Source organism: Myxocyprinus asiaticus, chromosome 48 (assembly GCF_019703515.2).
Source record: "Myxocyprinus asiaticus isolate MX2 ecotype Aquarium Trade chromosome 48, UBuf_Myxa_2, whole genome shotgun sequence".
NCBI lineage: Eukaryota > Metazoa > Chordata > Actinopteri > Cypriniformes > Catostomidae > Myxocyprinus > Myxocyprinus asiaticus.
In genome coordinates, this window is record NC_059391.1 from 21915646 (window position 1) to 21941212 (window position 25567).

General features: G+C 38.6%; 1 protein-coding gene across 9 annotated transcripts in view; it reads right to left on the reverse strand.

The window, feature by feature from the left end:
* The window catches only part of LOC127437827 (A-kinase anchor protein 13-like), a 136674-nt gene that overhangs the window by 52397 nt on the left and 58710 nt on the right, over positions 1 to 25567 (reverse strand). For all 9 annotated transcript variants that reach the window (XM_051693031.1, XM_051693033.1, XM_051693026.1 and 6 more), the window contains exons 6-8: positions 22926 to 23118; positions 20288 to 22598; positions 18824 to 18897 (exon numbers count right to left, since the gene is read on the reverse strand). In XM_051693031.1, coding sequence (XP_051548991.1) covers positions 18824 to 18897; positions 20288 to 22598; positions 22926 to 23118 — 2578 coding nt within the window. The remainder of the gene's footprint in view (positions 1 to 18823; positions 18898 to 20287; positions 22599 to 22925; positions 23119 to 25567) is intronic.

Below are 25567 nucleotides of genomic sequence, written 5' to 3' on the forward strand. Positions count from 1 at the left end.
CGAGAGAGAGAGAGAGAGAGAGAGAGAGAGAAAGAGAGAGAAAAAGCAGAAATTCTTCAAAATAAATAAGCAATGATTCCAGCATCCTCATGAATCCTGTCCCTCTCCCAAATCGTTTCCCATCTTGTCTCTATTGTCTGTCATAAAAAAGGGGCAAAGCACAAAACCAAACCAAACAAAAATCAAATCAAAAACATAGAAAAACAAAACAACCCAAAACCAAATCAAAACAGAAAAAAAAACTAGACAAAACAAACACAAACAAATCAAAACCAAAAACAGAGAACACAAACAAAACAAGAAACAAAACAAAAACCAAATCATATAAAAACAGAAAAAACCTACAATGCATAAAACACAACTACAACAAAAAAGAAATAAATATATACAAAACGCAAAACAAACTAAACAAAAAACTGAAGTAAAAATATTGAAAGGACAAAAAAAATTATGAGGGGGGTCAGATCAGGAAATTAAGAAACTGGATACAAACTCAACCTGTATAAGCGGCACCATGCTACATCTCTGACAATCGTTTTAATGAAGAGAACACATCATGGCATCAAGAGACAAGAGGTTTCACTGTTGTGCATGTTCAACCCACAGTGGGTTTTGACACGATCCAGACCGTGCTGTGGGACTCACAACAGCTGGAACTTAGACATGCAAGCATGTGACGTTCACTGATCCCAGAACAGGACATCAAACCCAAGAAACTCAAACAACATCATGCAAGCAAACACACACACACACACACACACACACACACACACACACACACACACACACACACACAGTCCCCAATTGTTCAATCTTCTTTATGAATGATCAACTGTCTTTGAAAGAGTGGAAGAGCAAATGAAAAGTCTAGAGTCCAGCAAAGGCAAAGAGAGCATTCAGTTTCAGCCTTTTAAACACTTGAGTGTGTGCGCTTTCCTTGTGGATGCGTCTATCTGTATGCATATTACCAAACACTCAAAAATGTGTTTGTTAACAAATTCGCAGATAACCAAAAGGGTAGCAGAGTTGCTGCTAAGATATTTTATGTCACTTCATGGCTTGGTTATGATGGTATTGAATGTAGCAGACACTCACATAAAAACCTAAAATCTAACAACATTTAGAGCCATTACTGAAAGAGTCCTGAACCACACTTCACTCCAAGCATGGTAGTTTAAGTCAAAAAGAAGTTAATAGAAAGTCTTTACACCTAAAACTAGCTGGACACTCCATTGAGAGCATGTGCATTTTGAAACATGCCGCAGTTGGGTAATACTACATCTAGGAGCCATGATTTGCTACTTGCTAGTTGGTTGCAGATGGTATTGGAGGAGGGACATTTTAATTCAAGGAGTGAAGCTGACTGGACAAAATTATATGTAGTGCAGAATGAGAATAATGACAATAATTTTGGTCAGTTTTTCTGGAATTGTTAATGCACATGTTTGCCTAAAGTTAATTTTTGCACATAATTAGCCTCAAAGCTAACAGGACACAAAAACTGGGGAAAAAAAGCCATATATATATTATATTTTTTTTATGGGTATATATAGAGAGTTGGGCTGTACAATAAGTCTGGACCCTACCCAAACCTCTGGCACACAAGAGAAGAGTTTGATCTCAAACAAATCTTTTGGAGTGTGTTTAGGTGAGAAACTTGGGATGTAGCAAAACACAATGGGGCTTTCAACAGGCGCTGGGACAAAGAGCCCATTGCATGAGATGATTTATGGCATAACAATGCTGATTGAAAGCGATTTTGTTGCCTTCCCAGACACTGCAAAGACGAACATGTTTTAAAACTTTTTAAGCATTTGCTTAAGATGCTTAATGATGCTTGTTATGGCTTTAGGGCAAACTTGATGTAAAGTATTTACATGCATGACTGGAAAATAAGCATGAGAAGGAAAGAAAAGACTAGCATAATTAATGAATACAACATGTGAAACCATGTGTGTGGTAGTATGTATGTACAGTATGCTTGGTCTTAACAGAGAAAAGACATTGAGACAATGGAGTCATTCTCTGTGTGTGTTGTTGCGAGTGTGAGTGCATAATGTGGGCTGTAAAATAGCAGCCATACATTTCCCCAAGTGTTTGGCTTAATTGTCTTTACACCACTGGTAGCGAGTAAATGGGGCCATGATGGGTCTGTGTCCACAGTTAAAGCCAACAACAACCCAACACTTCACTGACCAGCAAATCCATTAACAGGCAAATCCAATGTCTCAAAAGAGTGAGGTAACGAGAAAGATGCACTTACTGACCAACATATAAAGCGACCTTCACAGTTTTTGTTTTGTTTTGCGTGCCGTTTAGTGGCCGAATTATCCAAAATAGTTCATATCACAACAATATACCAGTTAAAAAAAAAAAAAAAAAAAAAAAAAACATATTAATATAATTGTACAGCAGTTTCAGCCTGCGACCAGCTGACCAGAAAATGCAGTCTTTTTAATCAGAATTTCTGTTTGTTGAAAAGTTATAAATTAGGATTATTTCAAATGTAGACATTATTATCAGAATTTGTTCTTCAAAAAGGTAATACATTCTGATGATCTCTTATGTAAACTAATGACATTTTTTGTTCTTCAAAAAATTGTATTTCTTATGTTGACTTTGTAACTGTTGTCTGTTGAAAAGTAGTCAAGTGGTTTTGTTGATCGAAAAGTAATAAATTCAGATTATTTTGTATGTAGATTTTGTAATCAGAATTTCTGTTTGTCGAAAATAAAAAAAATAAAAATCGGATTATTTTGTATGTGGACACTAATCAGAATTTCTGTTCGTCGAAAGCAATACATTCAGATTATTTTGTATGTAGACTTCGTAATCAGAATTTTGTTTTTCGAAAAGTAATACATTCTTATTCCTTATTCCTATACAGAAGATTATTTATTGATGTAACTCTGAAAACAAACCTGAACATACAATTCTGCTCATCTAGTTTACTTGATTTTGCAAGATTTCATCGTTTACTTGATACTTGAACTGCCTCAAACAAAACTTTGGGTATCTTACTAAGGTTTAATATAATTAACCTGGAAAACCTTTGTGAAGTTTGTGATCAGCTCTTCTTCAAAAGAAGCTCATTGTAGCAGCCCAATACCTTGTAAACATAACTTAGTTTGGAGCTTGACAGACATAGTCAATCGAAGTTGCATAAAGACAGCCAATCAGATTAGAGCTTTGAGAGACTGAAAAAGTGTTTGCCATTTTTGTACAATATGCTTCAGACTGTCTGAATCAGACAGTACACTAAAACACAAGTCTGCTGTCCTTTACCTGACCTACCTTGACACACGACCCTTTGATCTTTGTAGGTATTGACTTCCTATGGGAACCAATGTCATAAGAACAGGAACTGCCCTAGAAGTGCCTTTCCCAAACAATCTCTCTTCCCTGGGATTACGGTGGGCAGGAAAATTTGAATTCAAAATAAGCTGCTACCTTGGTATGCTGGAAGGTATGATCCAAGGGAAAGGAAGAGGAATTTCATTGCCAAGTGCAGTAATTCCCATTAATTACCTAGACTGTGGCGGCCCACAACCAAAAATATTTGTACACTTCTCATAATAACATAAAAGATCTACAGTGTTGTGTTTTGCGCTTTTGCTTCAGCAAAGCATCTCTCACTCCCAGTCAGCATCTGAGGAGCAAGTTCAACACAGGTAACCACTTTTGCTTCATGTCTTTGATGGTTCAAATGTATGTTCTAGTCGATTTTGTGTTTTGACCATTTGTGAACTGCGTTAAACTCCGTCTCGTTTACCATGCTTTGTGGGTGTGACTTTTTTGCCATGTCATCACCATTCATATCTATACAACCAATGTGTATATGATTAAATTACTACTAGAGCACAAAATTGTTTACCAGAGCACAACATTGTTTATCAAAGCACAAAGTTCTTCATAGATCTAACCTCTTAATTTTGCTCTCAAAGTGCACAAGACTGATGCATTTATCTTTAAAATTTAAAACAAAATTCTTACAGGGGAGCATGCCCTCGGACCCCCCTAGAGGGTCCGAGGTCCACCCACCACAGTCTCACAAAATCCTGTGGGAAACACTGAAGTGTCTTTCAAGCGCTCTGGCTTGATGATAGACGCAGCCAAAATCCAAACACATCCATGGTCTAATCATGGAAAAGGCGCTGTGGACTATATTTAGAGATGAAACAACTTCCGAATGGCTTATGAAACAGTGCTGTAATCTAATGAATGTGGAGGGAGACTGTCCACAGACTGTGGTCAGAGATGGACATACTGGACACATTTCAAAGAAATGACAAGTCGAGGAGACAGGAAAAGCTATGAAATGGAAGTGGGTACTAGTGGACATTAACACACGCAAAGGCACAATGTCAAAACAGTAAAAAACTAGTTTTGCCATTTATCATTGAATATTCATCCAACGCAAAACTTCAAACAAAAAGTTGTACTTGTTCTATACATGGCAACAGAACAAGAAGAAATAGTCTGGCCACAACTGTCTACCAGTGTAGCTACTGCATGTAAACACCTTTACCAGCGCTCTTACCGGCTCATCCAATTTGCTCAAGTGTTGTGCACTTGTTTGCATTTTGATGTCAAAAGCAGAGAATAACATGATGATGCAGTTTTCTTGCATTTGTTGTGCATGTAAATGTGCTCATTAGTATAATATAGTTAACTGTGTAACGGACATATGTATTTGAAATTACGCAAAGTGAATTTGGCTAATCATTTTTACTAGTCAACTAGTAAAAATTAGTAGTTGTGCATTCCTTAACACAGACACGCAACATTCTGTTTAGTGTATGCCAGATTTCCATTCAGCATCAATTCTTAATTGCTTCTGACTTTGATTTCTCACAGTTACCTGTTTCTTACACTCATTTGCAGATGGTTTTGGGTACAAGCACCTGTGAAATGATTTAAATGGGGTGTTAAATCGCCAGTTGGCTTCTCAATCAATATAACCAGGTAGTGGTTGAAAGGAATATGCTAAAAGGCTTGTGTTTTCCACGAGTCCATTTAAAAGTGCTCCCTCGGGTGCTCTTTGAGACGGGCGTGGACAGCCTGTCTTTCTCAATCCACACTTAGTGCTGAAACAGCACCTATGTTCCTGTTTTTCACCTACAGAGCGGTTTAACAGCCACTTAAACAGCGGTTTAACGTGGACTGTATATTAATATATCACCTTGCAAAATGAGAGAATATATAATGTGGATTTAAGGTGAAAAAAATGAAATAAAAACAGAAGTCTCTCTGCACTGATCTGACTGTAAAATTGCAGGCAGTTTGGAGCAGTTGCACACATTTTAAAGGTAATCTTCAGTTTTTTGTTTTTTAATGTTTGAGGACAAGTGTTGGGAAGTAACTAAAAGTAACAATGCTATGAACTTAACTACATTTTTAAGTAGCATGACAGTAGCTCAGCTTTTTCGAAATATTGTAGCTTTTCAGGTCACAAGCTACTTTTTTCCAACAATTAGGGGTTACAAAAGAGAAGTCTGATTTATGCCATTTAACTGGTTGGTTTGTTTTAGCGACTCTGCTCATTCAGACAGTTCCTTTGAATGAACTGGTTCAAAAAAATGAATTCACAGATTCAAACGATGATCAATCAATTGTTGTTCACAAAAGTCCATGTGCATGATTTTACTTGTTCTTTTCTGTAGCAAAATAAGTAAATAATTAAATACTGCTGTTTATCACGATGTTTTAGATTCGGCATTTTTCTTCTTTTGTTCTTTTTTTTTTTTTTGTTAGTTATTAGTTACGTAGTGCAATGAGCTTTTGTTAAAGGAATATTCCGGGTTCAATATAAGTTAAGCTCAATCGACAACATCTGTGACAAAGTTGATTACTACAATAAATGTATTTCATCCCGTCCCTCCTTTACTTATATATATAAAAATATTTGAGGTTACAGTAGGGTACTTACAATGGAAGTGAATGGGGCCAATTTTTTGAGGGTTTAAAGGCAAAATTGTGAAGCTTATTTTACATTAATACGTCTGTTAAAACTTGTGTATTATTTGAGCTGTAAAGTTGTTTAAATCAGTTTGTATGGTCACTTTAGTGTTTTAGGGTTTACAACATTACATCTTCATGGCAACAAAGTTGTAAAATTGGATATAACTTTACATAGAAAAGGTTAGTAAGTGGTTTTATCACACAGAAGCCATGTTAAAACATAAGGTTTATGTCTTGTGTCTATACTTTTGAAACAGTGTGTATTTAAAAGTGTATACAGATTGACCCTTGTTCACTTCCATTGCAAGTGCCTCACTGTAACCCAGATTTTTTTTTTTTTTTTTTTTTTTTTTAAGGAGGGACAATTCGAAATACATTTTTGTGATAATCATCATTATGTCATAAATAATGTCGATTGAGTCTAACTTCACTGTCAAAATATTCTGATGTGTTAAAAATAATGAAAAATACCCAGGCCAACAATTTTCAATAAATTAATTCAATTAACATCTTACAAATATGGATTTATACAATTTTATTTTGTTGTATTTTTTTATTTTTGTTGTATTTTTCATTTTGCGTCATTTAATCTGTACATCTATGTACAGGTTGTCGTAATGTGATCTCAAGCCTGTAATGACGTACTGTAAGTTTTTATGGATATTTGCATTTGTGTTGTATGGTGGCAGAATTTTATTCAATTAAAATATATATTTATTTTAAACAAAAAATAAAATAAAACGTAAAAAAATTATTTTAAGATTTGATGCCGTCACCCTAATGGAGGTCTTTAGTGTTTTTATGCCATAAAATACAAACAGATAATAATTGATATTGTCCTCAAATAGCTACACCATAGTTAGCTACTTTTTGTTACCAACTTCTAGTACAGATACAGTAGTTTAACTATGTTACATTATGAGTAGCTTGTGGTTTGGCAAGCTACAGTTTCAAAGTAGCTTCCCCATCACTGGTGTGGAGAGCTTCTGTGTCATGCTGTCGATAATATCCAACAATAATTTTGACACAGGAAAAGTGTTTACAGTAATACAGTTACAATAATAGCAGGTAAGTGCACAGCACAGCAAACAATGGTTTAATATATGAAACTAATCACATTGTTATGACAGTATACCCATAATATTCCTTTAGATGAATTCATGTAGCTGCTGTGCATAATTGATGACTAATTATGCATAAACACTGTCCAACAAAATTAGCAATTTTTAATGAACTTGTCTGCCAACATAATGATTATCGGCCACGCTGCCAGCTCACGTCAGATGATGGAGAGCAGAAGGATGCAGAAAAAGTGAATGGAGATAAATCTGGCAGTGATGCAGGCCTGCACCAATCTACTTATCAAGAGCCTGTAATCGAGATATCAGACTGTGGAAGGGCCCTTTGCATGTCTGGCTGTGACCTTCAGTGATACAGTACCAGACCAGCCACTAAATATTCATCCACCAGCCTACCGACATTCCAGCTAATGTCCCTTCTTTTTCCACATAGGTGACAGACACAATGTGATTAGTATTGGACAGGCACTATTGTCAGTTGGGTACGCGCTCAAGATGTGGAAGATTTGAACTATGCTGAAAGTACGTTCGACTACACTGCACATCTGGATATATGGGTGGTTATAATGCTTATCTCCATCATTTGCTGAATTAATGCCACCATGATCACTTGAAAGTACACAAAAACATTGTTTACTGCTATCTTCCAGCAGGTGGTAATAGTGCATCTTAAATTGTGTCAGGCAAATAGCGCTGACTTGAGAATAAAAATGCTTTTCTAAGCCTAATTTACATATAACGGATGCGTGTTTGCACTGAAAAGACATAATTTAAATGTGCTGGGTGCAGCGATAAACCAGCGCAGCTATTTTGTAGTTAAATTGGATTGTGAGTGGTTAGTAAGAAAACACCAAAGTATACTTAAGTTTTTCATGAGCCACTAAATTTTGTCATCAGCACAGTACGCACAGACTACCAGCGTCAACAGTGCACAGTACGTAATGGCAAGTGACAATTGAAAGTATACCCTAGCCTTAAGATGTCGGTTTTTGCACTGACATACAGTTGTGCTCAAGTTTGCATACCCTTGGAGAATTGATAATATATGTACCATTTTTAAAGAAAACATGACTGAGCAGGCAAAACACATTTCTTTTATTTCTTATGAGATTCATATTCAACTGTAGGTTATAACAGAATGCCACAATCATAAAACAAAACATGGCAACAAAGAAACAAATGAAATGACCCCTGTTCAAAAGTCTGCATACCCTTAGTTCTTAATACTGTGTATTGCCCCCTTTAGCATCAGTGACAGCGTGCAGTCTTTTGTAATAGTTGTCTATGTGAACCCAAATTCTTGCAGGTGGTATAGCTGCCCATTCGTCTTGGCAAAATGCCTCCAGGTCATGCAAAGGCTTTGGTTGTCTTGCATGAACCGCACGTTTGAGATCACCCCAGAGAGACTCGATGATATTAAGGTCAGGAGACTGTGATGGCCACCCCAGAACCTTCACCTTTTTCTGGTGTAACCACTGGAGGGTCAACTTGGCCTTGTGCTTAGGGCTGGAAGGTCCAAGAGCGTCCCATGCGCAGCTTTCGTGCAGAAGAATGCAAATTGTCTGCCAGTATTTTCTGATAACATGCTGCATTCATCTTGCCATCAATTTTCACAAGATTCCCCGTGCCTTTAGAGCTCAAACACCCCCAAAACATCAGTGAGCCACCACCATGATTCACAGTGGGGATGGTATTCTTTTCACTATAGGCCTTGTTGACCCCTCTCCAAACATAGCGCTTATGGTTGTGACCATAAAGCTCTATTTTGGTCTCGTCACTCCAAATTACAGTGTGCCAGAAGCTGTGAGGCGTGTCAAGGTGTCGTTGGGCATATTGTAACAGGGCTTTTTTGTGGCATTGCCACAGTAAAGGCTTCTTTCTGGCAACTCCACCATGCAGCTCATTTTTGTTCAAGTATCGTCATATTGTGCTCCTTGAAACAACCACACCATCTTTTTCCAGAGCAGCCTGTATTTCTGCTGAGGTTATCTGTGGGTATTTCTTTATATCCTGAACAATTCTTCTGGCAGTTGTGGCTGAAATCTTTCTTGGTCTACCTGACCTTGGCTTGGTATCAAGAGATCCCCGAATTTTCCACTTCTTATTAAGTGATTGAACAGTACTGACTGGCATTTTTAAGGCTTTGGATAACTTTTTATATCCTTTTCCATCTTTATATAGTTCCATTACCTTGTTATGCAGGTCTTTTGACAGTTCTTTTCTGCTCCCCATGGCTCAGTATCTAGCCTGCTCAGTGCATCGATGTGAGAGCTAACAAACTCATTGACTATTTATACACGGACACTAATTGCAATTTAAAAAGCCACAGGTGTGGGAAATTAACCTTTAATTGCCATTTAAACCTGTGTGTGTCACCTTGTGTGTCTGTAACAAGGCCAAACATTCAATGGTATGTAAACTTTTGATCAGGGCCATTTGGGTGATTTCTGTTATCATTATGATTTAAAAAGGAGCCAAAAAACTATTGTGATAATAAATGGCTTCATATGATCACTATCCTTAAATAAAAGACTGTTTTTTTTGCATGATCAGTCATATTTTCAAAATCAATGCCAAAATTTCACAATTTCTGCCAGGGTATGCAAACTTTTAAGCACAACTGTACCACACTCAAAATTATTTAGTGAATTTGTTCCTGTAACTTCAATGTGAAATCTTGAATGATTACGAAATTCAGGTTTTTAAAAGAGCAACATGTCAAAAACAAATGTCAATCCTTTTCAACTTTGTTTGATTACAAAAGTGTAAGAAAGAAAACAGTGAAACTTCATTGCAAAATTCTGAATTGTTATGAAATTCCAAAGTGCAACATGTCTAAAACCAAGGAGCCAGTGGAGAAGACTGGCCAGAAATGGGAATGCAGGCGTCGTCATTCCACATCCAAAAACCGAACACCACCTAAGCAAAGCAGCAAAGCTCTGGAGACTGCATGAGAATGTACGCTCTCTCTCTCTCTCACACACACACACACTCAGTTCAATGTGAGCGAAAGACAAATCTCAACTTCACTCTCGGCCAACCCTAATCAATGCAATGTGACAGCACATGCAATGTCAACTAGACAACCAACAAAATTTTGGGACATGTCGTGACAAGTCACGCAAACAATGACAGCTCAGATGCTCATTGATAAATGTATTCATTTAAAACAATACACAACAGACTTTCAGAACAAACTCTTTTCATAAATTAAAAAATCCTTCATACCTTTATCAAAACCACGTCCACCGTTCTCTCGCCCTTTGCACAAAGGCTATACCTTCGCCGGTGCCGCTCATACATCTTTTCAAGAGGTAAAATGTCCAAAAAGTGAAGAAAATACCACTAGAGTCCAACATGAAGCCGGGACTTGGAGTTCTCTGTCAATCTTAGGAAAAATGAGCAACTCTCTGCATATCTACACTGTGAACCAGCCCCATTCTCACTCGCCCTTCCTCCTTCACACACTCCTTTTCCCCTCCCTCCCTCTATTTCTCTCTCTCTTTCCTTGCCACTCTTCTTTTTCCTTCTCCGCACACTCCCTTCACATTTTCTGTAGCTGGCTTGCCTTCTGTTCTCACTGTTTCCATTTTTTTTAACTAACTCACCCAATCGCAGTCGACTATTCCATTTCCCCTCCTCTCTCATTCCCTCCCATCCCACTGTTTCCATCCTCCTCAATTTTCGAACCAGTAAGCTTTACGTCTTCCACAATATGCATCACAGCTTTCTTTCCAAACTTTCTTTGGCCTTTGTTCAGACAGGGAAACAAAAATATGATTTTTTGGCATATCCTACTCAATTTTTTAGTTGTCTGTAGTCTGAAAAGCAAAAAATAAATAAATAAATAAAAAATAAATAAAAAAAATAAATGAAATTTTATTTTTACAAACCCAATCCAAAAGTAGTTTGAAATCTGGATAAAATGAATCTTTGGGAAATAAATTTCAGTCTCAGCGGTCAGACTGGATTCCATGTATTTATTTTTGTTATTCAAGAAATGACATGACTATAATATCCACATTTTTTGTGGTTTGTAGTCTGGAAAAATAAAATGAAATAAAACATTAAATGTTGATTAAAATCTGATTTGGGAAATTCATTTCAGTCTGAGCAGTCAGATTGGATTTCAACTTTTTTCTTCGTTAATTGGGACATAATACACCGATCAGCCACAACATTAAAACCACTTCCCTAATATTGTGTAGGTTCCCCTCGTGCTGCCATAACAGTACATTGCAAAATAGCATTCTGAGATGCTATTCTTCTCACCACAATTGTACAGAGCGGTTATCTGAGTTACCGTATACTTTGTAAGTTCGAACCAGTCTGACCATTCTCTGTTGACCTCTCTCATCACAAGGCATGTCCATCCACAGAACTGCCGCTAACTGGATGTTTTTAAATAGAGACTGTTGTGTGTGAAAATCCCAGGAGATCAGCAGTAACAGAAACACTCAAACCAGCCCATCTGGCACCAACAATCATCCATGCAATTATCTAATCATCCAATCGTGTGGCAGCAGTGCATAAAATCATGCAGATACGGGCCAGGAGCTTTAGTTAATGTTCACATCAACCATCAGAATGGGGAAAAAATGTGATCTCAGTGATTTGGAGCATGGCATGATTATTGGTGCCAGACGGGCTCATTTGAGTATTTCTGTAACTGCTGATCTCCTGGGATTTTCACACACAACAGTCTCTAGAATTTACTCAATGATGGCAAAAAAAAAAACAAAAAAAACATCCAGTGAGTGGCAGTTCTGTGGACGGACATGCCATGTTGATGAGAGAGGTCAACAGAGAATGGTCCGACTGGTTCGAACTGACAAAGTCTACGGTAACTCAGATATCTGTTTGAACAACTGTGGTGAGAAGAGAAGCATCTCAGAATGCTATTCGGTGATGCGGGTTGGCGCTGTTTTGGTGGCACGAGGGGGACCTGCACAATATTAGGCAGGTGTTTTTAATGTTGTGGCTGATCGGTGTGTATGCACAAAGCTATCTAAATTTATACATTTTCGCTCTAGTGGCATTCACTATGTACTGAACGTTGAATGAGAGAGCGACAGAGGTTTTGAACAGCATACTGTACACTTCAACGTGTAAATAGTACAGTAATGCTCTGACGCTTATGTTTTTGATACATGAAATATCCAGCACCACAGTGAGATGTTAATTTTAAGTCTTCCATCCTTTCTTCCCACACTGATAGCTACTCTCTTGGCAAACAATGCAAATATACCACATATTGACCATACGGTCCAAAAAAAAATGATCTAGTTTCATCACTTTCAAACTGACGGTGAGGGGACTGGAGTCAGTTCCTATCAAGGCCTATTTGACCTCTGTGGCTGAACTCTGATCAGTCGAAAAGGAAGAGATTTTCACAGAAATCAGTTTTAAGAGAATTCTCTGTTCTGATTTCACCCTTTAAACTGTTTTGAGAACAGTGGGGTGAAACTCCAGACTCCACCTAGTTTTGTGTCTGCCATCAGTGCATTGAGATAAGGCTTTCCATCCAAGTATACCAAGCTATGAAAAGATTACGATTTTGTCAAGCTAGAAGATAATACACTCTTGCTCAACACGGATCACAATTCAAAGGAGGTGTTAATGGTACAATAAAAAGCATTTATGTGCAACAAATTCCCAATATATCCCTGCATCTGCATGGATCCATCAACGGACTAACAGCTGGAGCCATGGCAACTGTTTTAAACAGCAGCAATGACGCAAGGCCAGACCTCAGGCTTGATGGGATTCAGTGGGCTTTAATGCAATCGAGGCCAACTTGCGAGTACTGCCAAGTTTGCTAGGGGCTCGTTTTGCTTAGAAAATTGATTGTAAAAAGTGTTTCACATGGAGGCAGTGTGACGTGAATATCACATCGTTACAAAGTGGAGGAAAACCCCAATTCAACCTTTATGGTTGCTACTAAACACAAGAAATAATTGCGCAGCACCCCAATTATAGATTTGTAAACATTAAGAGATGAAAATGATACTACAACAGTACAATCTGAGGATTACAAAAGGGGTGGTGCCGTCATGAAAGGTAAGTACACGTCGTGTACTGACCCTATGCAATCATGAGGAATTGCAATGTTTTTCCACATTTGCCTGGGAGTTTCCATCCACCGTTTAAATAGGGCGACATAGTATGGGCATATATAATTTGACACAAAAACTTACACAAAACACTCACACAAGCACAAAGGCACATACAAATCATGCACAACTGCCGACAGTAGCCACACCTTGACAATAACAACAGCAAAAAAACATCTTTAAATCAAGTCTTGAGATATATTTAATATTTAGCATATTTATCATAAAGATCTTGTACTATGGAAGAAACATTCACACAAAACTCTGTAGGTCGTCAATAGGCCTGGTGCAATAAATACAATCTTACAATGTGTTTTGTGTTTGCGTGTGATTGTCCAGTGGAGGAGGGGAGAGCTGAAACAAGAGTTCTTTGTGGGGTCCCGGCGCACATTAACTGTCTCGCATAAGACCACTCAATGCCCTCTATGCTTTAAAGGAATAGTTCACCCAAAAATAAAAATTAATTTTCAGTGAAAATCTTGATATTGAGCATTTATGAGCGCTATGAGAGGAGCTCGTTCTAAGTGGCTTGTAGCGCTAAAAACAATGCAAGTTCTCACATGAATATGTGTACCAATGTGAACATGCTTCTCTTAGTGCATATAAACCAACAATGTTAAGATTTTCACACAAAAAAAAAAATTACTTAAATTTCAGGTTGTTTCTTAAACTAAATGTATGCCTTCAGAAGACTTAGAATGTGGCGCATGAGTCGCATTGAATACTTTTAGGTAATTTGTTAAGCTTTTTGTGTCGCTATCAACTTGCATTGTATTGATAAGACGGACCACGATATTCATTAAAAGTGCAGAGAGTAAGTTTTTAGCTGGCTTTTACCCATCCCGTCTGTCCTAGTACTACTACTTGTGGTTCTGGAATCTATACTGACAGCCATCATTCTGTATACTGGAAGTTTCTTTAAAGTGCTGCCGCTTCACACCGATGATGTTAGTTTGTCTTCTGTTTTGTTACTTTTAGTCCGTGTTTTCCTCAGTCTCACACTTTACATCCTTATTATGGATATTCTTGGATTCAATCCAAATGAATTTGGCATGTTGTTGCACTCTGGACTGTGACCAGGCAGCCGCAACTTGCGAACTCTCTGGCGGCCGAACACTGGCGCGTGCTCATACTTGCCGTTTGTGTGCTGTCGACATGGCAGTGCCCATGATCGCAACTTTAAAATATCTCCTTTTGTGTTACGCATAAGTAAGTAAGTCACACAGGTTTGAAAAGACGGCAGATAAATTACGACAGAATTTCCATTTTTGGGTGAACTAACACTTTAAGGGTCTGTATTTCCCAGAGTCTGCTTGTGCGGTTTAATAGTTAAGATATTAGGGGCCTGGGTAGCTCAGTGGTAAAATATGCTGGCTACCACCCCTGGAGTTCGCTAGTTCGAATCCCAGGGCGTGCTGAGTGACTCCAGCCAGGTCTCCCAAGCAACCAAATTGGCCCGGTTGCTAGGGAGGGTAGAGTCACATGGGGTAACCTCCTCGTGGTCGCTATAATGTGGTTTGTTCTCGGTGGGGCGCATGGTGAATTGAGCGTGGTTGCCGCGGTGGATGGCGTGAAGCCTCCACACGCGCTATGTCTCCGTGGTAACGTGCTCAAACCACGTGATAAGATGCGCGGGTTGACTGTCTCAGACGCGGAGGCAACTGGGATTCGTCCTCCGCCACCCGGACTGAGGCGAATCACTATGTAACCACGAGGACTTAGAGCGCATTGGGAATTGGGCATTCCAAATTGGGAGAAAAAGGGGAAAAATCCCCCCCCCCCCAAAAAAAAAAAAAATAGTTACGATATTTAGTGAAAGAGGAACTCTTTAAAGGGGGTTCCCAAAAGAATGAAATGTTTGCAGATTTCTCAACATCAAAGTTGCATGACTACAATCATCATATAGCTATAGGTGGTGGCAATGTTTTAAGACAACAGTCTCTGCTTTCTTGCCCTTGTTTCTCTCTTTAACACACATGTAGACATAGCTAGACAGACCAGAGCACATCTGAACATTGTTTTATTATACACTCACATAAGAGGGAGCCAGAGAGCACAAGAAACCACACAAGAAACAAGCTAAAAACAACTATACTGACTATAACGCCTCAAAAGAGTATGCTGAATAGCAAGTTTCCTCATTTAAGCATAATTTATGTTTAAACTGACATTTTTAGAGGTTAGATATGAAAAACAGCCTTCTCAAAAAAGATACTTTAGTATAACACTGCCCTCTGTTGGAAGTAACAGTAATAAGGAGATAATTCATTAACCAACTCCAGAGGTAGCAGAACATGTGAAGCCCCTGTCTGATGAGTCATGGAGCAAAACAGGAATGAGTCAGTAATTTGTTAACGGAACAAATTAGAGTTGAATGAAGGAATCTCAGGAACACTGAACATTTCCAATTTGGCTCCATAAATTAATTATAAATGACAGAAGCATTCGAAATGAAAACAAGAGCGAAACTATGAAAAATCACAGCAAAACCTATCTGACAACTTTCGTTTTTCAAACCCAAGTACCAGGCCTGCTATTTTTTCAGGCCAATTCAAAAAGAAATGGACACAACCAACTAAATGTTTTCATATTTCCACATATCCACAATGTGATAGCTTTCTAGCCTAGTCAAAACAGACAGCCTTCAAGTTTCAATTATATTCTGGTCATCTAAACATGGCTCGGGTCGATCCCTCCTTTAATGTAGGAGTATGGGATTTTTTAATCCATTTTATTGTTGGCCAAGCTTAAAAGGTTTTGCTTACATACATAATATCACACCCCTAAATAAGCCACGCAATTTGAGGTATAACTCATGCCTGTAGCAGAAATAGTGCTAGATGAGTTGTGTTGAATACCGCATTTAATAAGCAAAACTCATGATAACCTGCTGAATGAGAAGGTTTGGTTTGTGTCTAATGAGGTTATTGATATATCTGATTAATCATCTTTTGAGGGGCCATTTAGGGTTTTCTTTTGGTTTGATCAGCATTTTTGTTAGTCTATGCTGGCCTGGGATGCTTTGTGAATGTAGCCTGTGCTCTTATCTCAAGAGGCTCTTAAGATAGAATGTTCCAAAGTGTAATTTCTTTCAAATGCTGACAATATAGCTACATGGCCTCATGATGCAGTCCAAGTCTGCATGCCAGACTGCGAATAAGTGTTAAAGTAGCCTGTTTTCAGAGGCTACCTAGACAGGAGAAGTCAGTTTGTCAAGTGAGGTGCATGGGGGAACAAAAATGAACAAACAATCAATACCTGTGTTAATCATATTCTTAGTTCAAACACAGCAGAGCTTTGAATCGAAAGCCACAGAGCTCAAAAAGTACAAAGACACTTAAAGGTGAAGCTTGTATTTTTTGTCAAATGTTAAAATAATTTTAAATACCATCAGTGAATTCATGAACTGTGGCATGAAGTTCTGGGTGGGAATACTTGTTTGACTTTACAATGGAAGTTTAACAAGTGGTAAGAATGTTTGGGAAAACTGTTAGATAATCATTATTTTAGCAATTCCATTCGGTGCCACCAGCGGCACAGAAAATTATACACTTCACCTTTAAGAGTGAAAAAAAAAAGTGTTTCATCGTCCATGCTGTACGTAAATTTTCAAAACGTAGGATGGCAGGGAAAGAGTCATTCATATTTATGAGTAAACCACAATGCCAGATTGGTTATGTTTAGGTTTAGGGGTAGGGTTGCGATATGTGGTGCGTCTCATCTCGCTCCCTAGTTCCCCGTGTCATGAATCAGTATATCGTGAACACTAATTCGGGTACTGGCAAGGGTGTTCATCCACTGAACATTGGGACACTTATGACCAGGAAACCAGGAAAATGCTCCCTACGGAGGCTGTATACGGAGGTAGGATGTTCGTGTCGCATCCTGTCTACTGAGATGCCTTCATCTGATTGATTTTTTTAAGGCAGCAAAGATGTATCCTTCACTGCCAATGAAATGCCACAATCCTGTGCACGGCGTTCTACAATGGTTGAGTTGAAAAAAAAAAACAATTTGCGGCCGAAGAGCCAGTTGATTTGTAAATAATAAATGTACGTTTTTATTCACTTTTTCCAACTTTTGATTCCATTTCTAGTGAGAAAGCAGTATTGTAATTATTAAATATTCACTTGGTTATTGCCAAAACTCTTTTGATTTGTCCTTTAGTGGACACCAGATGGCGTTAATCAGCTGTTCGTATCCTAGCCATGATGCAATGTTATGCTGCCTCAGTAGCCTGTCCAAAACCAGTTTCTGGAGGTACCTTCGTTACAAACGATGTCTATTGAGTCATTGACTGATAGGGCAGCGAGGCAACAAGATAGCTACCTTTGGTTTCGGACGCAGCCTTGATCAATTGTGACACAATAACGAGGTTACACGTTTAAATGCAGCTGTTATTAATCAAAACAATGCTGTATAAATGACACTGTTGAGCATTTGTGTGGTAGTTAATAAATCGTACAGTGTTCTTATGAAAGATGAATGACAAAAGGAGAAATACAAATACAAAGGAGTGTATTTTTAATCTTTTTCTAAAAACTTTAATATTTAAAAGATTGCTTCCCTTTTATGCACATTATGGATGAAAGATATTACAAACGACATCACTTTTAAAGAGAGAATGAAGCTTTGACTTTATAATGTTACATTTGCACTTCTCTCTTAATTACTTTCAAAAGACCTGATGACGTTTCAGGTAAGGGGACATCGTGAGCAACGGCGCTCCCTGGTTTTTACAGTGCAATCTAGGAATTTTTAGGTAGCGATTTTGCAAATGTGGACAGCTCTAGAAATGGCCGACTCCCAGTGCCCTGACTACTGAACAAGGGAGCTGACTGAGACGCACCCATAGTTTATCCCACCAATATGGCTTGAATATGCAGTACCAAAAAAAACAGGGAATGCTAGCTGGGGCATGCTAACAAAGATTTGTGCACAAGTTTCCATCACATTTGATTCCAAGGCTCTGAGTTTCAACTGTTGAACACCAGCTATGCATCTTTCATCCCCTCAACAATAAATTTAGATCTTATCAGGTGCTCTAAAAACTAAATTGAGAAGCAGAGGGAGAAGCCAAAACATGAATATATGAATTCCCACAGGAAGAGGACACAAAATAAACGACTGAAGGTAGCGGTACGGAAGATCCTGCTAATAGGCCATTTCCAAAGGCTGAACTTCTGTTTTTCAGCGAAGATTGATTTCACTTTGTCACAATTGCTGGCTCACTAAATGCACTTAATCTCAAATCTTCCCTTCCTCCCTCTCAGATTTTACTGATATCATCCCCCTGACACACAACTGGAGAAAAAAGGTGTTAGGGAGGTGATGTCATCTTTCTAACATGAGAAAAAGACACAAACAACTGCAGTGTAAGCTTCAGGGTAGCAGCGTTCCCATATCTGCCCATTTTGACCCTTCAAGACAGTTCAGCAGTTTCAACTCAAACCTGCGTCAGAGCACTGAGGTACTTTCAGCAACCAGGCAGAGAAATCAGATTTACGACAGAAGGTCAGGTAGAAATCATCCCTCAATTTCTGCTCGGTGGAGCCTTTTGGGAAACTACTAGCTTCCTAGCAACGGAGGAAGGAGGGTGGCTGGAGGCAAATACTGTGAATCATACAGTGAGATCCAAAATGTTAATGATTTATTCACTAGAATACTCACCACTTCGGAATTTGTGATGTCTGCTGAGGAGTCTTGATGTCCGTCCGCCATATCCCCTGCTAAACTGCCATCTTCTATGAGGTGAAATTAAGGCAGAAAACATTTATAGCTGATGCACTTTTATTTTAAGTTTTAAACATAATTTCACTGCTATTCTGTCAAGTGATAAATGATATGGGTTTTAATTTAATACAAAAATACACAATTAATGAAAGGACAAAGTTAATTATATGAATAATATTTAATTTAAAATAATTAAAGTGGTTACCAGCCTTTGCTGATAATCTCAAAACAGCCAAATATCCCAAATGGCCTTGGCAACATATCAGTCTATAATTTTGTCACACTTACAGAATAATCCATCTTTAGATAATGTCACTAGTTATGTAGATACGAATGACAATGTCTTTGCAGAAGTACAGTTTCAGAGAAATTCACTGACTTCTTTAAAAGAAAAACTTCTATTAAAATCAAAATGATTCACCATAATTTAACTCTCTGCTGATTCGCATCCCAAAAGTGAACATTTCTGTTTACAGAGAAATTAGCAAATGATAAGCCCATTACTGCTCACCACTTTGTTAAATTTTTAACCTTACAGCATTAAATAAGGAGAAAAGGAAACAGCTTATTCCCCCTTTACAAATGAGGTCAGAAGCTCTGTTAAGTGTGATATAAATAACCCATATGGTAAGCAGCTATTAGTAGAACAATGCAAAATCTTCACTCATGTGGAAAAGAGCTGGGCGTCTACCTCTTGAAAAAAAAAAGTTTACAAGTGAGTTTTTGGCTGTATTCGTTTTATGATGTGAAGCAAACTTGATATCACTGGGTTGCCACGATACAGTGTGCTGCAAATACACTTTACCCTTCACAAACACTGCCTATTAACATGGTTACTTGAATGACGAAGAAGGCTTTTCCCTCTCTGATGGAGGCCTAATCCCATGATTGCTTAAAACCAAACAGCTTTGTTTCAACTAACATAACTCACATAGAACTTTACCTGAACTCTGCTAAAAAATAACACTATAGACAAAAACTTAATAAACCTTGGCCTAAACAATAATAACCTTACATTCTCCATAGAATATAAATCGCATGGCAAACACAATTGTATTCCTACACACAACAGTATGTCTAGGAATACAATAGAGCCTAATCTATTAGTCTCAGCTATGAATAGTCTAATGGAATGACATGACAAATAAGCTCAGTTTAGCAGCAGCACAAGATTCCAGATAACGTCAAGAAGCTGTTGTTAAAAGGATGAAAGTAGGAAAGCATAGCGTATAACAGAGAACTATGCTTTGGGTTAAATTTTCAAACTCATTAACAGCAATGTAGACACTCTTGACATTAATATCATCTTGATCTCTGAGGACTATCATAACCTTGTCAAAAAACAATCATATTAGTCATTACAGGATTGCACACAACAATATGTTAAATAAAATGCCTTACCTGTTATTGGTTTCACATGTGGTTCTGCGGTATGCTGCTCAACTCTTTCATTAATCTCCATTGAACAGACATGAGTATTTTCATGTAATCCATTAAGGCTCTCAGCTCTGTCTGAAGGTTGTGGTTGCTCAATCAAACCATTGTCTATATCCACAGGGGAAGTGTGTTCCAAACCCTGGGGTAATCCACTATTAATATCCATAAGGGAAGTGACCTCAACACTTGAGGAAAAGGCATTGAATGGGTCAGATATGGAGGAGTTTTTCAACTCCAGAGCTGAACCGCTGGTGGTCTCTATGGAAGAGGCCACCACATCTTCTGAGACAGTGGTCTGACTCATATTGGTAGGTTTGTCAACACATGTTTCCCCATCAGAGATAATTATCTCATCAGTCAATGGAGTTTTGCAAGGTCTACTATCTTCACTTTCTGTTAGAGCTGAGGCACAAGAAAAATCTTCAATTCGGTCGCCCAGATATGCTGTGGTAGGCTCTGATGTCGTGTTCGCAGTCTCCTTGGAGGATTCTGGAAGCTCGATCTGCGCTTTCGATTCTGCGTCGTCATTGTGTGTGATTTCCAACTGATCAGGGAGATTGCGGATTGTTTCCTGTGAAGGGGAGTCAATTTCATTTGCCTGTAGTGGCTCCTTGTGAGTTACATCCTTTTCTCCATGTTCCCCTTTCAATGCAGAAACTTTGTGTGCTGGATTTGATGGTTCTTCTGGGGTATCTCCGGAACATTCCTCAGGAACCAATCTTGACATAGAGTCTGACAAAACTGTTTTAGGCATCTCTTCATTACCTAACGGTGTTCCTATGATAATGACCTCACTAGAAAGTTCAGAAGACCGTTTTGTAGAAGCATTTTGTTGCACGTCATTTACGATCAAGGCTTCAAATACAACAGGCAAAGACGCTTCATCAGAGGGCTTTGATTTCTCATCCAAATCTGAGTCAGCAATGTCCTCTGTAACTGCTACCTCACTGGAAGCCACTTCTCGACTGATTTTTTCAGGGTTCTGCATCGTTTCACTAGGGGCTAATACTGCTTTGCTTACCACAGACTCTTCATACTGACAAAGCAATACTTCATTGCTGCCATCGGAATCCCCTTCTTTTTCATTGATGTCACAAACTGAGTCATTCAATAGAATCTCCTGACATTCTGATACGGTTTCTAAAGATGACGTGACTTCTTGAGGTTGTTGTGAATCCTCTGTAGTCTCAAACAAATGCTCCACAGTTGGTCCCTCCGGAAATGTCTCAGGAACAGGTGAAAGTCCTTGCCGAACCTTATGGATAGGTCCTGGTGCCATTTTTGGCCAAATACTTGTAGAATCCAAAAGGTCACCCTCTGAATTACTGAATCCAGAGTTCTGCTTTATGGAATTTTCATCAGCTACCAAACCAGAAACTGACTCAGTGTTGCCTATCATGTGCTCGCCGAGATTTCCTGTCTCTGTCTCCAGGCGACCATGCGGCTCGTCACCACTATCAGAATTAACAGTTGCACTGTTTTGTTCAGACAAGGTAACCTCAGAATTCACCTGAATTTCAGTAACTTTAGAGTCATCCGTTACCACGGAGCTCTCCGCAGCCAGAGTGTCCTCGTTCCTGTCGTTATGATGAAAGTTACTCTCCGAATCATAGGAAGAATGTGCTGAGGAGTTTGAGCCAATTTCCTGACTGCAGCCTCTCTCCTCTTCCCTTTCCTCTGGTAAGTCCCCTCTCTGACTAAGATCCTTACTCCTCTCATTCTCCTCCTCTATTTGCGAGGGCTGACTCGTTTCCGTGGGAAGGGGACCTTGAGACTGTGTATGGCCCATGTCTTGGACCTCCGGGTTGCCAGATTGAGCTTTATTGTCAGTTTCAGTCTCTGAAGCCTCTAACTCTTCTTGGTTCTCTTTATCAGCCCCCTGTTTGGCACAGATAACGCAGAGCTCTCTATCAGCTTCCTCCTGCTGGTTTCCACAGGAAGGAGCACTGAAAGCCACAGAATCGACTTTTGCCCACCACTGCGCACAGTTAGCCTTATCTGTCAGCTTCCCAGAATCCCCTACTGTCAGGCTTTCAGGCTCCACCTTACCATCCCGTGACTGGACATGGTCTCCAGTCCCGTTCTGACAAGGGCACAACTCATCTTCTACAACAGAGCTGCTTAAAACCAATTCACAGGATTGCTGTTGTTCAACCCTGGATTCCAGATGCTCAGAGTCCAACGAGTTGAACTCAGCAGGCTCTGTACTCTCACTCGAGTCTCTGTTAAGAATCAACAGTGCTGGCTTGCATTGTATTGGAGGATCTTCCTGAATCTACAAAGATCAAAAACAGACATTAAATAAAGCAGCACAACTCATGCAACCCTCATTAAATCTGACATTAAACATTCACCCAGAGAGAGCGAGTCAGGGTGTGTGCATGAAGAGAGCAGGAGAGAGAGAGAGAGAGACAGAGAAGAAACAGTCTAGTTTGTGATCTGCTTTTAATCACTTCCTCTAGTCATAGATAGCTACCTCCTGCAGAGTTTTAGCACAAAAGAAAACATCCTTGCAGAGCGGACACAGCTGGAAATATCACTGTGGCAGAGTGAGAAAATAAGACCCAGCTACCGCTATGGAGGCCTCCAAAACGCGCCTCACCTTGTTCTTCTGATGTGACTGAATAAGACGTTGGAGCTCTTCCACATCACACTGCAGACTAGGTGGGGGACTCCCTGGCACGTCCTCCAGCGCCAGGGTGTAGGTATTTAGCTTGGGGTGGTGTCGCAGAACTCTCCCTCCTGGGTAATGCCACTTGAATGTCTTTGTCTCTAACTCCGAAAAGTTCTCAAACCTGCCCAAACACAAACATAGCAAACTTTGAAAACGCCCTGTCTTAAGGCTCTGAATCAGCAAGGACACACCCAGCACACCTACAGAGGACGTGAAGTAATTTGGAATCCTGATTCTGTGTAGGTCCATTGAACACAGAGGATAACATGCGTGAAAAATCACTCGTTCATCCATTAATCAACTTGGCTAAACTTAAAACAGGTTTGTATCCGTCATAACTCAACACTGAAATTCCTGTTCTTTGAGCTCAATGTTGCTTTAGATGGAGATATGACAAAACAGACTCACTTTGCCAAACCTGTTCTGCTTTCTCTTATTCTAACAGAGGTAAACAGCACGGCGTCTGTCTGAACTTCATCATAGTTCATGGGTAGTTTGAATATTGCACATTGTATTGTACATTGTATATAGTGCATTGTATTGTTTAGTGTATGGACCCTTTTCAAAGACTGTGATGACGTATTTCCGCAATTATAACATTGAACATTGTTATGTTACACTGGCATTAGTTTAAAACATTTTTTTTCTCATCTGACTGCTGTAATCCATCACTCTCTATTTTTTTTTTTTTTTTTTTTTAAGTTGTGGAAACGTAATAGTAAATGGGAACTCAAAAATAATATTTGCCGTGGTCACCTATTCACCACTACAATTCCACATTCCAAACCCAGAAATACAAAAAAAGTCCATTAATCAGCTATATTTTTTATTGTATTGCATTTACATTGCATTCTTGCACATAAAAAATTCCACTGGTTCAGTCGTGTGACAACATTCCATTATATTATATTCTATATTACATTTAAGGAACATTCTATTCTATATTACATTTAAGGAACTTAAATCGAAGTTCACCTGCTCTGTATCTAAGGTCCAAAAGGGTATCCATAGCAACCTAGTGACATCATTCACAGGAAACTAAAGAGTGCAGAGTGAAAAAGAGAACCTCTAATGTTCTTGTGGACTTGAGTGGAATATTTTAGGCAGCCTGAGCATTAGCCAGTTGAGAGAGCAACTGAACTCTAAGACACTATAGAGGCAAATTAATTCTTCAATAATAATAATAAATAACAATAATGACTACACCCACCTGCACAAAATAATGACTATGCCCATCTGCTGAAGAATCAACTTAAAGGAAAATTCCGGGTTCAATACAAGATAAGCTAAATTGACAGCATTTATGGCATAACGTTGATTACCACAAAAATACATTTCGGCTTATCCCTCCTTTTCTAAAAAAATAAATAAATAATCGAGGTTACAATGGAAGTTAATGGGGCCAATTTTTTTTAAGGTTTAAAAGGCAGATATGTGAAGCCTAAGATTTTATAAAAGTACTTTAAAGTTCAAAAATTGGCCCCATTCACTTCCATTGTGAGTGCCTCACTGTTACCCAGATTTTAGTTTCTTTTGAAGAAAAGGAGGGGCAAGTAAAAAAATTTTTTACTTGTATTGAATCCGGAATATTCCTTTAAATGTGCTAAATGTGTTTAATGGAGATTAAATTACTGCACTGTCTCAGTAAGTGAAAAGTCATGGGGTTTCTCAATTGACAAAATGGACCAATCTTGTGTCTTGATTTAGAAAAGATGACCAAATTCATAAATTCATAGAGAGCTCTGCGTAATCAATTTGAAAAGTTTTCATTTATGATTTCTTTGAAAACCACAGATGGTCACTCTACTACCAATTTAATTTTAAACACTTATTGTATTTTATTGTTATATATTAACAAATAATTTAGTTGTACCTAAAAGCATAACCTTAATTTTAAGAAAAAAAAAAAGAAAAAAAAAAACAAAACATGCAAACACAAGGCCATGACAAAAGTGCATCAAAAGATTGGTAAAGAAACCACCAACGAAATACACAGATCACACACTAGCTCTGGCCCTGGTCTATCCATCTTTCAGCAATCACATTTCAATGAACTAACCAAAGCAGGGCAGCCAGTGACCCAGTGGACATCAGTCTGGGTGACACGGCTAACAGAAACGGTTACATGAGAGTCACAGTCTACATCTCTCATGAGCTTTTCAAACAGAATTAATGCTGCCTTTGTGAAAATGCCCTCTTCATTTAAAACAATCTATGTAAGACTGTAAGTTACAGTGATATTATGAATGTTAAGGGGAGTTGCCTACTCAAACCATGGTGAAATTAATGTAAAGCAGAACTTAGAGTGGCTTTATGCTTTAAAGGGAGAAAACTGAGTGCAATATGATAAACACCGCCAATGTTCAATAGATTCATTTTATTACGAAATATAATCACAGCTAGGTTTTTACATTTTATCGTGGCAACATGATTTGAGATATAATTTCTGTCTGTACCGTGAACAGTGCCAGATCACTTATGTTCCAAAGTTGAATTCTAAAGGTTAAGTTTAAAAAAAAAAAACTAACCTGAGTATGAGCAATAGTTATAGTGATGCTTAGCATAAAACA